The sequence below is a fragment of the Melanerpes formicivorus genome, unplaced genomic scaffold (assembly GCF_026170545.1).
Source record: "Melanerpes formicivorus ecotype bairdi unplaced genomic scaffold, bMelFor1.0.p_v2 SCAF_20, whole genome shotgun sequence".
NCBI classification, from domain to species: Eukaryota; Metazoa; Chordata; class Aves; order Piciformes; family Picidae; genus Melanerpes; species Melanerpes formicivorus.
The window spans coordinates 5,434,014-5,450,125 of record NW_027142372.1 but is presented as its reverse complement, the minus strand read 5'-3'; the positions used below and the strand labels follow the sequence as shown (position 1 = coordinate 5,450,125).

At 37.2% G+C, this 16,112-nt stretch overlaps 1 protein-coding gene across 1 annotated transcript in view; it reads left to right on the top strand.

Moving 5' to 3' along the window:
- The window catches only part of LONP2 (lon peptidase 2, peroxisomal), a 39,878-nt gene that overhangs the window by 11,410 nt on the left and 12,356 nt on the right, over nt 1-16,112 (top strand). Inside the window, exons 8-11 of the mRNA XM_068150576.1 lie at nt 1,077-1,218; nt 6,937-7,087; nt 7,565-7,691; nt 8,781-8,914. Coding sequence (XP_068006677.1) covers nt 1,077-1,218; nt 6,937-7,087; nt 7,565-7,691; nt 8,781-8,914 — 554 coding nt within the window. The remainder of the gene's footprint in view (nt 1-1,076; nt 1,219-6,936; nt 7,088-7,564; nt 7,692-8,780; nt 8,915-16,112) is intronic.

Below are 16,112 nucleotides of genomic sequence, written 5' to 3'. Positions count from 1 at the left end.
TGCATCTCTGGCTATTTAGAGAGCCTTAAAATTTTGTATTTTCTCTCAGATCTAGAATTAGGTACAGCAACTGCTGTTCGTTCCCTCAGTGGTTAAATACATTTCTGTGTGGTTTGAGTTGGGGGGGGGTTTATATTTAAAGTGTTCTCTGGTATCTTTTGAAATTACTCCCATGGTACTTTCTGTTTAGTCCTAAATGTCATCTTGTTTATTTTGGACAGTGTTAGAACAGATCCCAGGGCAAGGCAGACCTGTTCTGCCTATCTGCTTTGTGAGCGTCGTGAGATGGGTACTGCAGTTCAGCACTTCAAGTATCTCTTTCTTCTTGAGTGACCAGCATTTCAGAATGTGGTATTCTGTTTAGTTATGGCACAGGCAGAAAAGGCTGGGATAAAATCAGCCAAGAAGGGATATATATGCATGTAGAGTGTAGTTGCCATGTTCATTGTATTACTAAATAAATACATTTAAACTCAAAACTTTTACTCATAACTTTTTTGTTCTTTTGCACTCTTACAGAGTTGTTCTGGTTTTTTTTCTTCTTGAAGTGACATAGTGAATGCAGTTATCTTCTTGAGCATGCTGTCTATACAGCATATCAAAAATCTTATCTTTATAAGCATACTACCTATATAGGGGACATCAGCAATTCATCATATTTGCTGTAATTTGTAACATGCTGTTTGAGCTCTTTAGTGATGAAAAAAATCCCAGTACCATCATTATTAAAATGTTAATATTAATGAGGTTCCCAAATCTGCTTCTGCTTGTTCATACAGTACAGGGATGCTTGTGCTCAATCATGTAAAATGTCTGCAAGCCATTAAATTTGGATATATTTTGATGCAGACCAACCAGTAAACCATGGAACTGGAATTTTCACCTTCTGATATAGTTACTTATACTAACTCAGATGTATATTCCATATTTTTATCAACTAGTTCCAAAAAGATTGTAGAGCAGCAAGAGTTGTTATAATGTTGTTTATTCTTATATTTTCATTTGAGTTTTTGGGTTTCTACTCCTGTTATATGTGCCTGGCTCCTCTTTCCCCATATGTGTTTTGTTTTTTGCAGGCGCACCTATGTTGGCAGTATGCCTGGCAGAATAATCAATGGACTGAAGACTGTTGGGGTTAACAACCCAGTATTCCTGTTAGATGAGGTTGATAAACTGGGGAAGAGCTTGCAGGGAGATCCTGCAGCAGCCTTGCTTGAGGTAAGAGGTAGGAAATTACAAAATACTGGGCTCATAAAGGAAGATTCACTGGACAAAAGAGTGCATAGCAGTGTCAGCTTTTTTATTCTTATCCAACTACTGTGTTGGATGACACTGTTGGATTTCCCTCAATTACTTGTGCACAGTGCAAATGGTGTTACATAGCATGCTGAGTAAGGTGTCTTTTATCTCCATGATCTGTACTTAAAACAGACGGATGTATTTTGTGCTGTTTCGTAGATGTGAAGACTGTTCAGGCCTTAAGCATTACTTACTTCAGGGACTTCAAGACATTGATTTTTAATGGCTAAATGCTTTTAGCTGTAAGAAAGAACTGTAGAGCAGCCAGATGGTGACTGGATTTTTTCAAGTTTTCCCTTTATTTCTTGGAATAATTTTACTGTATTTTTGAAGCTTTTGATGGTACAAGCTTAGTCTTGGAGCTAAGCATTTTATCTAGTATGTAATATGGACTACTTATATGTTCTTCTAGCAGCATTTCTATAGTACTGTCATAAACTTTCTGAAGTGAGGTTTTTCATTTAAGTCACAGATTCCCATTCCTTGACTGATTATTACATGGTGAGTGTTTTCTTTTCTATTAGTCTCAGCTATGAAATGTTTGGTTTTTTCCTGAAATTCTGGCACTCAGACCGAAAAGTTTAGAGATGTTAAACTTGACTTGCTAACGACACATTAAAGTTTAGAAGATACAAGTTTAGGACTTTGGTGAACGAGACCCTGTTGAAATAATTTCTAATTCCACCAACTGTTGAGATGTTATTAATTAGGTTAGTTGTAAAAGTGAGTGATTATGAGGAATGTGAAATGAGACCTATGTCTTGCGATCTTCATCTGTCGGACGAGTCTGTAGCAGAGCAGTGATGAATTGCCAGAATATTCTTTCTGCCTTTTTTTTTTTTCCCCTGGAGTATGATACATAATGATATCCAAATACAATTCTTCCAGTAACTTGCAGGTTCAGCTGTTTTGTTTTAGCACTTATGCTGAGGAGAGGAAGGAGTATCTCCTCAGGTATGGGGAAGAGACACAGAACATTGCACCGTTATTAGTGCCGAAGGCTTTGTACATTGTCCTGTGCTAGCAGTGATGGTGAGGAAAGGTAGTGGCACAGCCAGGCTAGACTGAAAGACTTGAGTCTCTCCAGAGCAGATGAGCACTAGTACACTTAATGAGGTAGTTCAGTAAAATATATTTATCTGGATTTTTTTTAATCTATCCTGGCTCATTTCACTGACATGATTTAGGGCATAATCCTTAGAAGCACCTCAGCTGTCAGACTTAAGGTGTAGTAACTTCTGTAGCTAGGCAGTTATAGTTGGAGATGAAAGTGGTTCTGGTAATATTTGCCTACAGAGTCATTCTAATGACTGTTCTTGACTGACAGTGCTTAATACAGTGATTTTAATATGAAAAATACTGCCTAAATTAAGATGTCATGAGCTCATCTATATGCTGCATGACTTTCTGCAAATGAAATGTCAGTTGATGTTCTACAAATGTCATTATTTTATTCCTGCTAGATAGTGTAAAATTACTGTTTTGACAAGGCTAACTAGTTCTTCAGTGCATGAGCAGGCTATGTTTTGAGAGCTGTTTTGATCTTTGCATGTTAACATGAGTAATAATTTACATGTGGTAGAGAATATCATGGCTTAATATTTTTAGCTTTTAAAAATGGCAGTTATGGTTCTTCACCTGTGTGTTTCTTAAGTGTATAGTACACATTTCTAGAGTGCATAACAAGCCTAAAAAATAAAACAAGCAGGGAAGCATAGCATATACTCAAATGCATTTTCTTTGTACTTTTCATATGTAGGATTTTATTTGCTCTTTGCTGTTAATGGTTATGAGCTCTGTTTCCTGAATTGACTGATACTTACGTAATTTCTTCTTTAGACACTGAACTAAGCTGGCCTAAATCTAGTTAATGAATGGATAAAAAAAAACTGAAAATCAAATGTGTTAGCATGCAGAAATTTGTAGGTATTTTGTTTGGTAAGCAGTAAAAATTTAGTAATGAAGTAATGATTTGGCATTTCTTGGAATGACAGTTTTTTGGAAGTGTTCCTATCATTAATCCAGAGCTGTACATTAATATTGTTAATTTTATTTAACCTTTGCTATTTATTTTTCGTTCCCTGTCTGCAGTGGAGAGCTAGCATTCCTATTGTTTGTCTACCATGTTAAGTGTGTGAGGGGAAATGAATTTCTTGGTTTTTAATTATTTGTGTTTGAATTTTTGATGCTTAGCTGCTGCTTTGGGATTTTTCTCTTTTCTGGTTTTTTAAAACCATGTTCTCAGTGATGCCCAACTCAGCTCCTGCCATGGATTGTCACAGCTGAGACTCTCAGGTTAGCTTCCAGCTGTTTGCTTGGGCTGTAGTCTTTCTGTGAGCCACTGCTAATAGCCCATTAGTTGCATTTGGAGAAGTAATTGCTTTATTAACCATGCCTGGGCTGCTCCCATGTGAGATCTGTATATCCCTATTCTGCTGTCAAAACATCCTGAAGCAGGTGCTTTACCTCTTCTGATGGAGAACTCATGCCTGGACATAAGAGCCTAATTTTTATCTGCTTTTTGTGGCTTACATTGTTGCAAAGTCCATCTAGAATTAGCAAAAAGGGCTATCATGTAGGAGGACAAACAATAGCAAGTGGTCACCAAACTGGTAAATTTGCTTTTCAGACTGCTGCATCTTGTTTGGTAAGTGCCATCATTAAGTATAAAAGGCACATCCTTTTTTTTTCTTAATGTGTAGGCCCATAAATTCTCACTGACTGTCTACAGTGGGATATATTCCAGAAGAAAATGGCCACACCTTATAAGCTTGGAAGCAAAGCTTGGATATTTTATAAGTGCTGGGTATGTGTTTAGTTGTAGTGCTTTTGCAGAGTTCTTTCTTAGACAAAACAGAAAGTCTTCCTATTTCCAGTTACTGTTCATCAACAAGGGAATGTTTTGGTCTAAATTTAGATGACCTCTGTTTAAAACAGAAGAACATAGAAATGGATGCAAGTGCCTGACAGACAGTATTTGTATGCAGAGAAATTAGACCAGGAGCATTACCAGGCAATTAAATGTTCATGGAACTTTTTCTGGATTTCATGGTAATAAAAAGTTGGAACAGAGAATCCTTTGTATGCATGTGAGCTGTGGGCTATAAATTAACCAAGATGTTTTGTTCACTGAATGTTCCTTTTGTACCTAATATTTTTGTGTTAATTGAATGTATTTGAAAACTTACTTATGAACTTCAACTTCAGCACAGATACCTAGCTAAAGAGCAGTTCTTGCTTTGGAAAATCTGTTTTAAATGCATAGGTGTGATATTGTTTCATGTCCTATTCTAAGACAGACAAAGAATTACTAGTCTGGAGAAACTTCTAGCCCTTGTAGAGGATCTCAAATAATTCATATTTTTAGATATAATTCAAATTGGGTTTGATTACAGTTCCCTTTGTGTTAATTTGGTTATATGTTTACCCATGAGTACAGCATCAACATTTTGTGTAGCTTTGTAAGTGGTATTATAATCACCATCTTAGCACTGAAGTAGGATCTGTAAAGATTTCTACTTCCAGACTAGAAGGAGAGAGAGATAAGACATGCATGTAGATAAACTTTCTGATAAACCAGCTTGGTCTGTCACAATACATTAGTTTTCAGTGTGTGTGGAAGTGGTTGCAAAAGCTTCAGCTAATAGACTAGAATCCTTTGCAACAGTGTTATTCCTGTGAAAAAAAATAAAGGTAAGTACAATTAAGATTTGCTGGTTTCAATAAGTTTTGAAAACTGCAACAGCAAACTTGAATGGGAGACCAGTATTTGGTATAGATCTGCTTTCTTTGAAGACAGTTTGTAGGTGTTGTGCCTGAATACACTGCCTGTTGTTGTGTCCCCATGCATTTTAGGGCTAAATTGTAGGACCAGTTGAGGTAAGAGACACCCATAATGCTGATTAGATTATGCAACGGTGTAATTGACTAGTAAGGATACTTCAAGGCCTTTGCTTTCATCAGTAAAGAAGGGAGTAAATGATATCCTCTGCCTGCTGAAGAGGGTAAGAAAAGAAGCTTTTAAATAGCTTATAGCCAGTGAACAATAGCATTCACTGAGTTCCAACCTTAGTTTCAGGATTTAGGCATATACTTCAGTATATTTTAAGATTTTGCTGTTAAGGGGAGTGTATAACTTGTATTTTATTACAGTCATGACACAATTACAAATATTAGTCTTAAATCTGTGTAGCACTTCAAAATAAAGTCAAGAGTTGGGTTTTAAAAAACATCTTACTGTTTTTTTAGCATTCTGTAAAAAAAAGTATTCTACTGGTTTGTTGTGACCATAAACAATATCTGTTCTTAAGATTTTTAACTTTTCAAAGACTGAATGCAGTTCAAAAGTAATGAAAATTTAGAATGTTTCTTTGATAATCAGTTAAGCACTCAAATTCAGGTTTTTTAGAATTATCAGCACTGGTTTTGGCTGTAATTCAAGTTGCTAAGACAAGGAGTGCATTCATTTGCATATGGGCAGATAAATTTCTTTGACAGCAGTGTGCTGTTTCTTAGGAGATGCACAGGTCCCATTATTTGTTACATGAGAATTATTCATGTTGGTGTAGCATTGAAAATTCATCACTTGGGAAGGAAGAGTGGCAGTACTTTAAGGGGGGCTGAAATGAGGGTGCTTCTCTGGTGGTGATACAGAAGCCCAAGTGTAGTAAACGGCTAATTTTCAGCACTGCTAAAAGATTATAAGATAGCACCTTAGTATGCTTATGATCCACATATACAGAATCTTTATCACCTAATGCAAAAACCCAGCTTATCTGAGTAATAGCTTAAAGATATGCAAGTGTTGCTTTAGCACACAGAAGCAGTAGTAAAAGCAATTGGAAGACAACACTTTTTTCATCTGTAGTTCTACTTGTATGGTGAATTGTTGAGGTTGGTCAGACTTGAATGCTTGTTTCATTTTGTACCCCCCTTTTTTTTTTTCTTTACTCACAAAATTTGGGAAACCCCCCCCCCAACAAAAGAAATAACAGTCCAAAGATTGTGTTAGGAAAGCTAGGGCTCAATTAGAATCAAGACTTGCATGAGATGTCATGGGCAATAAGAAGGTGTTCTATAGCTTCATTGATAAGGAAAGGATAGACAAAGCTAAATGAGTGGGGCAGGTGACTTATTGACAGCAGATAAGGTTATGATAATCAGTTCTTCACCTTGGTCTTCACAGTGAGATTGCTCAGGTTGGTGTGCATAGAGAAAGCAGGAGCAGATAAGGACTGGAGTCAGGAGTTACTTTAGAGATGGTTATTCATACGAGTGCATGGGCTGCTTTTCCAAGAGTGCTGAGTCCTTGAGAGGCTGCTCTCCACCATCTATGAAGGGTCATGGATATAGCTTATAGGAGGTATTGCATGGCTGGAGCGATGCTGCAGCCATCCTTATGAAAGGATAAGAAAAACTAGTGGGGAAAGAGCAACTTCTTAGTTGTAGTGTGTAATGCCATTATAGAGTAATCAGAGTGAGGCAGGATACTGAGGTTCAATGTTTAGTAATGTTCATAACATTTTATGAATGTAAAATCAGAATTGACAGATCCAAATGAAATGTAATAAAAATGTGCATATTTTATTTACCTCTAACTGAGCAACTGCATTAATTTTTGTGTTCACTCTTGTTAAGGTCTTGGATCCAGAACAAAATCACAGTTTCACCGATCACTACTTAAATGTAGCTTTTGATCTATCCCAAGTCCTTTTTATAGCTACAGCCAACACTACAGCTACTATCCCACCTGCTCTGCTGGACAGAATGGAAATTATTCAAGTTCCAGGTAATGCTGCAGTGTTTTCATTAAAGCAGATATTGTAAATCCTTAAACAATGTTGGAGTGTTTCTCCTGAAATGAAAAGCAGTTCCTTAAGGTAAACCTGCCAGAAATGAGACTGAGTGGCTGGAATTGTTCAAGGAGTCAGTTGGGATGCCTTCATTAAGTCCTGTGTCATCAAAATGAAATTTAGCATTGCATTAAGGAAAAGTCAGTTCCGAGTTTGTGGAGATACAGCCTGTAACAATACTTTCAGTAATTAATGTGTTTGTATTCTGACTGCTTGTTGGCTGATGCATCTCTTTTAGATTCTAGCGAAGAAAGGGATCTTTGATCCACTAAAATTCTGTTCTTGTTGCATGAAATGATGAATAAATTATAGTGGGGGGTGGGTGTTAAAGTCAGGTACAATTATAAATGGTAAGAAATGTTACTGTAGTGTACAAGCAGAAAGGTGACTAAGCATAAGCATTTCTTTTGAAGGATACACACAGGAAGAAAAAATAGAAATTGCACATAGACACCTGATTCCTAAACAACTTGAACAACATGGCCTGACTCCACAGCAAATACAGATTCCACAAGTAACCACTTTGGACATAATTACCAGGTAAATCCATTATTCATTGCTTTAAGTTTAAGCAGCCTCTTTTTCTAGTGACAGAAAACATTTCTTAAGATCTGTTGTCCTTAACAACTTCAGTTGTACTCTTGGTAATCTATGGAGTTGCTTGCTCCTGAGCTCTGCTGTCTAAACCAAATCATCCTTCATTCTCCAGAAGTCTCATTGCTCTGATTCTTGGAGCATGGCTCACAATCAGTTGTGTCAATACAATAGGCAATGCACTATGAGCAATCAGAAACGTGAAGCTAATTTTATTTCTGTCATCTCCCTAGGAAAATAATGGAAATAGTGGAATTGCTGTAGGGACTTGATGGCCCCAGTTGTCTGAGAAATTGAATTAAGTTAAAAACATTAAAATGTGGGGGGGTTGATAGCTTGTATTAATTAGAATTATTTTTTTTATTGGGCATGATGGTAAAGACATTGATCAGAATATCTTTTGACTTGAAACTAGCTAGTTTTCATTTGAAGAAGTGTGTTTCCATTCAATGAATTGAAGTATTTTACAACCAGAAACAGCATTCTGGTATTTAGTGTTACTCTCTGGTGTTTGTTTTTAATTCATAGACTAAAAGAAAATACTCTTTTATAGTCAGTTCCTCAACTTTAAGTGAACTACATTTTGAATTTAAACATAATTTTAAATTTTCATACATCTTTATTTAGAATAAACCTTTATTTAGAATAAACCAAACCAGGTTGGAAGAGACCTTCAAGATCATTGCGTCCAACCCATCAACCAATCCAACCCACCCAAACAGCTAACCCATGGCAGCTCTGAGAAGAGCTTGGTGGTATTGAAGCATTGCTTAGGATTTCACTAAGGTTTGACACTGGGTGTTAGTCATGTCCTCTTCCCACTCAGGAGCGTGTCTTCCTTTACAATTTTAACACCAAACCACTATTATTTGGATAAAAGCACATGACATTTGTCTCCAGTTTATTAGAGTAGCCCAAAGCCTCACTACCTTTCACATCACATTTTATTTGAATGTATTTTTTTAACTAGTGTGTTTACATGAAAAGAAATCTTACAAAGAATCTCCACCAGTGAAACGATTGTCTCTGTGCTAGATACACTAGAGAGGCAGGAGTCCGCTCTCTGGATCGGAAGCTGGGAGCTATTTGCAGAGCAGTGGCAGTGAAAGTGGCAGAAGGACAGCACAAAGAAACAAAGCCAGATCGCGCTGAAGTGGGTGAAGTAGAAGGTGTGTATCTTTTGCATGTTTTATTAAAAAGGAAGATGACTTACCAGCCTCTTCCCCTTTTTGTGCTGCTTCTGTGGGCTCTGTTTTTCTAAGTTTTGTAGATAGTGTGACATGTTACTGTGTATGTGTCAAGTAATGCTGAATTATGGCTTGGGACATAATTAGAACAGTTTCAACCTGGCAGGTCAGTAATTGAGAAATACAATGGATCTGGTTTATATCTTGCATATGCAGTTATGATTTTATGGCTTTCTAGGATTTTTTACGCAAATCTTTGACTTTTTTTTCTTCTTAAAGCTATGCTTAGCATTTTATTAACTTACTGTATTTAAAGAGGTTCTTTAACTGTGTTGTGCCTGCTCTACCGCCTCAGAATCAGTCTGGTTATTTTGTTGCACTCTAAAATAAATGTCTGCTTGAAGAGCTTTGAAATTAGAAAGGTTTGGGGGTGGTTTTTCAGTGTCTTTTTAAGACTCTGCTTACTCTGAGTTTCTTGGGGCTTTGGTAACTTGTCAACTCCAGGAAGTCTGCTCTTATTCCCATGTGTACAGCCCAGTGATTTATCATTCCTAGTCATCCAACAGACGAAAGCAAAACATAAAATTCTGACACAGCAAAAACACTTGGGTAATTGCTTCACCAGTAAAAATACACCTCTTTCTAGCCTTGAAATGGAAGGAAGTCAGGCCCATAATCCAATTCATGTGCAACTGGTGACTGCTCCCTTTTTCATTCCCAAATTAATGTTCTCTTTAAAAAGTGAACATCCACACTGTGTTTGATTAAACATACTATGTAGAGCATAGATGGTTGTGTTTCTTTACCAGCCAGTTGCTGATGGAGGATCTCACTGTATTCAGCAGTTGAAACTGAAAGCTTAAAGACTGCTGCTCACTTGCAGCACTAGATGCCTGCAGGAGTCCTCAGGTCAAGGTGGATGGGAAATGTGAAAGGACAGCATCTGAACCTGAAGTGGATAGTTCTTAATATGATCTAGCAAGCAAGCTGTCAGGTGTTTAGTTTGTTTTTTAAAGACTGCAATGAGACCAGCTGACACTCCCTGACAAAAAATACTGCCAGTCTGTCAGAGAAAACTCTGTGCCAGAGGACACTGGGAAACAAAAATTGCTGGCTGCTTACTTTTGCTCCAGAATACTCACAGACTTACAATACTAAACAGACTCCTGTTGATTTGCTGTTATGAAAAAAATTCCACAACTAAACCGATGTGGAAAACAAGTGTTAGCGTCTGTGCAGCTAGAGCAGGGCTGGACTGGCTTAGAGGAGGACAAATAAGGAGGCTCTGTTCCTTACAAAATAAGGCAGTTTGTAAGTCTGAATGGTGCCCCCTGCCCTTTCAGAGAGTAAATCCCAGGGGAGGAAATATAACTGATGCTTGTACAAACAGGAGTATTAATTAAAAGAGTATAAGAAGAATTTTACTCACAGCAAAACTTCTGTTGTTTGTCTCTGGAAATGTGTTTATTTGCAGTCTTTCAGTTGTATTTGACTTCCCCCCCATTATTTCCTTTCTGAAAATCAAATCTTTTACCTTGTTGAGTTTTCTAAGGTCATCATAATGTTTGTGGACACTGTGATATCAGATTTAATTTGGTCTACAGATCAGTGTTAGCTTAAATGTATTTGGCTCCGTTTTCTTTGGATATTTGGTTTAAAGAAAGTGAACTCTCAGTGCATGTGTGAATGACTGTGCAGTTTAAATTGTCCCATCTGCCTTAAAAGTAAAGGGGTTTAAGGCATATTTACTAATGCTTTTCATTATGTTGTGTGCACCTTGTCTGCCTTCTCTCCTCTGTGCTGGATTTTCTGAAGTCAGACAGTTTGTTGATATTTCTGAGATACCTGAACTTGCTCTTGAACCAGAATGCTGAGCCCCTGGGCTGTGGTGGTCAGGCTTGCTGGTATGAAGCAATATCAGGTGTCCTTGCTACTCTTGCTTTTTTGATTGTAATTTTGGTAAGTCATATTTTTTAAGTATTTCTTTGAACTGAATGGTAGCTCTGTCCAAACTGTGCTTGAAAAGCTGGATGTGATTGCTGAATAAAAAGTGGTGTTCTGCTGTTTAAGCCTTCTGATAAAATTAGTGAAAAGCAGGTTCAGAGCACAACTCCTGATCTTATTAGAAGAAATATTTTACTATTAAAGCAAAGAATAAAAAGAAACTGTATTAGACATGTCAGTCTGGTGAGAAAGGTATTTACAATGTTAAGATTAGCACTGGACTTAACTTCAATGTTTACACTGTTAAAATTACACACTGTCAAAATTAGTAGTGGACTTGTGACTTACCAAAGCTAAGTGAAAACAGAAATCTTCAAAAGAGGGTAAAAAGCATTTTTGGTTAGACACATAATTTGGAGTAAGCCCAGAAGAAATGGGCTGTGAACAGTTGCCTTTGTACTTCTGGAATTGAAATTGTCCATAAGAAAAAGCTGTATTAATTAAAGGGAGTCCAAGAAGCAGGTGGTTCTGCAGTTAAACTTTGTTATTACAAGGATGTGGTGCAGTCTGCAAGATGTGTTTTATTTTGAACAAATAATCTGCTTATACCCTGCTGTATTTTTAGCAGAATACGTCACTTGTTAGGAGTGTATGAGAGTAAGACACTTCTTAAAAATATTTTGGTCTAGTTTTCATTCAGTCTCTTGGAATCAACCAAGTATTTAAAACAAAACTCAGCCCCCGAATACTTGCAAATTGATGCAGATAATGGGATTTGTAGCCTAAATATATTTCTTTTGAAGAACAGATAATCAAGTTGTCATCTCCTAATAGTTTCATACAGTTATTTATTGCCTTCCCCCCCCCCCCCCCATCTATATATAAAGACCTGTAATTCATTTTTGCTTTACATACTTGCCAGTTACTGGCGCAGGACTGAGACTCTACAGTTAGTGCATTCATATGTTGCGAATGGTGATCATGAGAGAGCTAGCTACAGGCTTGCCTTGTAGAGTCAAACTTGCTAAAGCATGATTTGCATATGATTCTGCAAAGGTTTAAAGCAAAACCAAGGGGTTAGCCTGCCTGCTCCCCCAACACAGAAGTGAGGGAAAAGTAATACACAAAAACTGTTAAATAGGAGTTTAATATAATGTAACATAATTATAATTATCTTAGCTTACTTGCAGAAAAAAAAAATACATGACATAATATCACAACTACTTTATCTTAGCCTACTTGCAGAAAAGCACAGTGAAATGTGAGAAAGGGAAAAAAACAACATGAGATAGAAACTTCCCACAAAAAATAACCAGCATACTGCCCAGCTCCTACCTATCTCACCGCCATGCCTGTGGACAGGAGCCAACACCCAAAAACCTGAAACCTGGAAACAGCTCCCATGTTGCAATCTGAACCTCAAGCCCCATAATACCTTGCCTCAGCCAGCACTTTCATTTTGAAGCTGTCATGAGGCAGGCTGGTATGAATAGCAGCAGACTAAAACTCAACCTATGACAGATTCATAGCATAGCAGAAGTTAAGGTGGTGCCTGTTGTTTGTTTATTCAGTTGAGCGCCTTCCCGCTTGTGGGTCTGTAGTAACACTGAAGGATATTAGGTGGTAAACCCCCCAGATTTCCATCATTATATTGATTAAAGCAAATTATTAACTCCAAGTAGAGCATCCAAGTAGAACAAATCAAAGCTTTGTGAACATCAGGCTTTTGACGCTGACTGATAGGAGGGTCTAAAACCGGTAGATAGCAGAACTGAAGCTAGATGTAAACTGCTGTGCTGTGTTTAGCACTTGGCAGAAATGCATGACTGAAAGAGGCTTGTGGCTTTGTAATGGCTTTGACTCTTGAGCTTTATGGTGAAGTTGGCAAGTGGAGGAGTGTTAGTTTGTATCAGTCATTGAATGTTTACAGTGAACTTCATCTAAACCAAGTGGAGCACATTTTTCAGACCTCTCCAGGGAGTCATCTGTGTGCACATTAACACTGATAATTTACTGAAACATGCCTGTCTGCTCTATGACACTAGGAGAAACTCTAGGAGGCACAAAAATACATGAAACTCTTTCCTATTTTAGTGCAGCTGCCTTGACAGTGCAATGCAACAATAAGGCAACATGCCCTGATACAGCAGTTGAAACCTAGAACAAAAAATTAACTCAGACTTGAAAGGGACAGGTAATATTCAGTAACTAAAAGTGGGTTCTATGTCTTGAAACCAAGGCTTTGAAATGACTTAAATATTTTCATAACCCACTAAATAAATAGTTTGTTCTGCTCCTTTTGCTTGAAACAACACTTGATTTTGAGTATAAATGCTGAGACATGTAGCCTTTCTCTCCCTTCTTCAACTTGAGCATAATGCGGTTGGTTCACAAAACAGTATTATGTGTGACTGTGTGGGGTTTTGCCTGTTTTCAGTATATATGGAGGCCGTCATATATCTGGGCCAACATTACTGCTCTTGTAAAACATGACCTACCTACCTTTTCTATGATCTACCCAAAACTCAGCACTTCCAGCAGCACTAATCTCCCACAACACTGGGAAATAAGTTTATGAAATCTGATCAGCATAAATCCCCCAGTGGTATGACTGCAGGCGCCCAAGTTTGAGCTCAGCTGTGCTGCTGTTAGTATACTTATCAACTCTGCAGACTGCAATATGTGGGTCTTTCTAAAATTGGTTGGAATGTCTTCTCTGTTTTAGGCCCAAGAGGCATAACTGTTACAAAAAAGTTAGGTTTATATACAGAGCATCTTTACCATGTGAATTTATCTAAATATTTCTGCATGGAAACCTCAAATTCAAATGCTTCAAGTACACATTGTTTTTCTAGATCAGAACTGTTGGAATGTAATTATTTTGTGAAAAGATAAATTCTCTGATGCTCTGGGGGGAAAATGTACATAGCATTAGACTGAACTCTACGAGTACATGTTACTAGGACTGGGGTCGCCAGAAGGAGTTCTTTCCCCAAAAGATAATACTTTGGAAGTGATACTTCCCAAGAATGTGGTGCATAAGATTTAAGTTGGACAATGGAAAGTAACTTTTAAGATGTAGTTTCATGTTATGCCTGGCTTTGAATGTGGACTTGTCAACAAGGGGACTTTTTAGCTTATTTCTCCAACTTAACTCACAATGTGAGATGATCAAGCAGTTGTCCTAACCAAAACTTCTGTTTCTGGAAACTCGAGTTTAACTGTCTCGTGTGATTCCACTTGCATTATGGTTTATGGCTATTCATCTGGAATAGGTAGAGAACATGTATTTGTCACCATTAATGGAAATCTTTAATACATCTGTATAGATTCTTCATAGTCAGCATGTCTGTAAAAATGTGGGGAAATGTTGTTGGGTTTTTTTCTTCAGAAACAAAGGTAGTATTTGTAATTAATTCTATTTTGGAGCATGGCTGTATGGTTTTAACTGAAATTCTTACATTATCTGATTTTTCTATTAATATTTTCAGAAAAAATCTGGAGTTTGGTTGTTTTTTTTACAGATCATAAAATGAGGTCTAGAGCAGCTGATTCTTCTAACAGGGCAGGTGGCTTCAAAAATTACCTACTGATTTGTTTACAAGAAGTCTGTCTCCTTCAATTGTAGATGTAGCTGACATAAGAGCAATTGGAATGGAAAAATGTGTGTGTTGGGCAATAAAACCTTGGTATAGAACAAAAGTGTTTGCAATAAAGGAGTGGGATTTTTTGCATGGAGCAATGAGTTGTACAATGGAAAGATTAGTGGTTGTTGAATGATGACTGTTAGGTTTGAGTTCTGAATGAAAGCTGAGTTGGTTTACAATAGTGATAGTGATGTATTTTCCTTGATACTGTGTGAATGCATCAGAGAGAATTGCACTGCAGCAAAATTAACTGGTAAAAGGCCTTTATATATCAGGATTAATAAAATGAGAGTTTGTATCTTGTGAAAGGAGATGCTTCATTCTGAGAATTACTTCTGCAGCACAGAATACCTCTTAATGCTATATTTAAATAGAGTCAATCAGTGATTTGTGTTGGTCTATAATTGTTAAAATTCCTGGATCTTCAATTACTGTGCATGCCTTGAAATGCAAATGAAGACAGCTTCTTCATTGGCAGTAAAAAACAGTTCAAAGAAAGGAGGCAACAGTAGGTGTTTTCCAAAATATAATGCAGAAGATTTGAAGCTCAGTGTATGTTCCTGTGTAATACAGGCTATCACTTTAAATGTGTTTTAGGCTTACATTTTTGGAGTGAGAAGAAATATCTTCACTATATGTATTTGTACAATGTATTTCTTAATGGCAGCCTCAGGTCAGGGAACCATTGCCATAAAGCTACCACAGAACCTTAGAAACATCTGGATCATTCAAGTATTTTTCATTTCTCTGATATGTTTCACAAGAATATTGCTTAGGGCTCTTGAGAAAAATGGTAATGAGTCTTTTGCATCTGGATCAAATTCTCTGGGGAAATGACTCCCTGCTTATATTGTCCTTCTGTACATAGTCACTTAAACAGTGTAGGCCTGAGTACAAATGATGTGTAAATTCCTCAACTTACTCATGCAAACAACAGGCTGTGTAGTCTGGTTTAGAACAGTTGTGAGACCTTGATATTTATATGGTCCCCATTACAGTTCAGTTTTGTATAAACAATACCTTTGTACAGAAAACAGAAATTTTAAGGACATTCTGCTAAGGAACCAGTTGTGTAGGTAAGAAATAGAGACACATTATAAATGGAGAAAGGAAAGAGCACACTTTTGAGTCCATAACTATTGCTTCAAGTATGTGGTCACTTCCTGATGATGCTTGATTATATTGCATTCAAAGTGTTGGGCTAATTGGGTTTTCTAGCCTTTCCTGAAGAGCATGTCACACCTGTAGCCATTTCTGAAAGTGCCTAGTTTAAAGAATTCTTTGATGATAGTGGTTATTGATCAAAACACCTTAGAAATGTCTCATCCAACAAAAAAGAGAGCAGAGCCGTGAGTAAGTATATTTCAAGAAAAAAGCCATAGATGAACTTGTGCTGAAGCTGAGATTTTTTTCCACAGAGCGAGGACTGTATGTGCTGTGTTCTGTTGAACAAACAAGAGATGTCAATTTTGAGTTAAGCATCCTGATTTAGTAATAGACAAAAATCAAAGTGAAAAGTATAATGTCAGAATCTATGCTGCAATAGGCTGCCATAAAGGTGGACTGTGCTATACTGGGGTAGTGGTGCC